The 1,337-nt window shown below is 36.9% G+C and overlaps 1 protein-coding gene across 1 annotated transcript; it reads right to left on the bottom strand.

Moving 5' to 3' along the window:
- LOC102202335 (MAGUK p55 subfamily member 4-like) lies at nucleotides 1–1,196 on the bottom strand. Its single transcript, XM_005745263.1, has 3 exons — nucleotides 1,045–1,196; nucleotides 784–918; nucleotides 1–635 (listed from the first exon to the last, which is right to left on the bottom strand). Exons 1-3 carry the CDS (start codon nucleotides 1,177–1,179, stop codon nucleotides 450–452), a joined length of 456 nt encoding a protein of 151 aa, XP_005745320.1. The 5' UTR covers nucleotides 1,180–1,196; the 3' UTR covers nucleotides 1–449.
- Nucleotides 1,197–1,337: the final 141 nt, after the last annotated feature.

Here is a 1,337-nt window from a genome sequence, read left to right as displayed (position 1 = left end):
ACCACAACATACCAATAACATACCAATAAGATATCACTACAGCACAGAGAGGCAAAGACTGAAAGACTGAAAGTAAATACATTGAACAGCTGTCACTGAAAAAAAAACAGCATCAAAAGTGGGAGTGATTATATGAAATATAATTAAAGTGTAGTGTTCAACACCATGTAACAGCATGTAACATGAAACAACAAACTGTTGCTAGGGTTACCAACCACTGGATACAAATAAAGAGTTTTGTTCCCAAATTGCAAAGATATGACATCATGGATAGTGTCACATCATAATCATATGACTGATTATCTGTTCATCCCTTATAAATGTATTATCCTTATGTTCTGCTCTGAGGATTTCACCGTGTCTTTAAATACTTATTTCTGCCTGTTTCTTCTTATTTCACTTTCACATTGTCATTTTGTATCTCTTTAGTATTTTATTCTTCCCCTGTGCTAATCCTCTGCTCTTCCCCAGCTTACAGGTATCCACTGTGGTTCATCCTGTGCCTGCTGAATGATGGAACAGAGCTCTATGCAAGCGTCCTGTAGGTCATCGTTCACCAGGACACTGTCAAAAAACTGCTTGTACTTTGCTTCAATCGGCTTTGATGTCTCTTCAAGCTCTGCAAAGTCTTCCTCCTAAAACGACATTATTATTATTGTCAGTTTTAAATAACATTCATGCTTTTGCTTTTCTTTTTCATAAGCAGCTGTTCTCTCTCTCTCTCTCTCTCTCTCTCTCTCTCTCTCTCACACACACACATATAAAAAATTTTTATGCTCTTACTGAGAAAACTCTGTTGATGGCATAATTGGTGATGATTCGAGCATCTCTCCGAGTTTCCCTGAGTCTGTCTGGGCTGGGTGGTTTGATGAAAATTACATAGGGTTTAAATTTCTTTGTTCGCAACAGCTGGATGCTCTGGAAATAAAATACTATATTAACACCAAAGCCTTTTCAATCATATGCAAACAAAAAGCTTCACAGAAAACTTAGAGACTGTTCAGAATACATGAAATAAGTGAATCTGTGTTACATGAGACTCACATGGGGCTCGGCGTCAATGATACACATCCGCCCTCGTTTTAGCACCTCATCAATGGCATCAGTGCTAATTCCATACAGCTGACCTTTACTCTCCCCATATTCCAGAAATCTGAACACATGTACACACACACACATTCATACATCCACACGGGCAAAAACAGCATACAATTATAATTAAATAAATAATAAACTTATATAGTTCCCTAAAATTTGAACAAAAAGCCCCAAAAATCATGACAATCAACACCAAGAACATTAGCAAAATTTATAGTAAAGGAATAAAATCTTGCCTG

This window comes from Pundamilia nyererei, unplaced genomic scaffold (assembly GCF_000239375.1).
Source record: "Pundamilia nyererei isolate P.nyererei 1_Seehausen unplaced genomic scaffold, PunNye1.0 scaffold00157, whole genome shotgun sequence".
Classification (NCBI taxonomy): Eukaryota; Metazoa; Chordata; class Actinopteri; order Cichliformes; family Cichlidae; genus Pundamilia; species Pundamilia nyererei.
The sequence above is the reverse complement of the archived record's forward strand: the minus strand, read 5'-3'. Positions and strand labels throughout refer to the sequence as shown.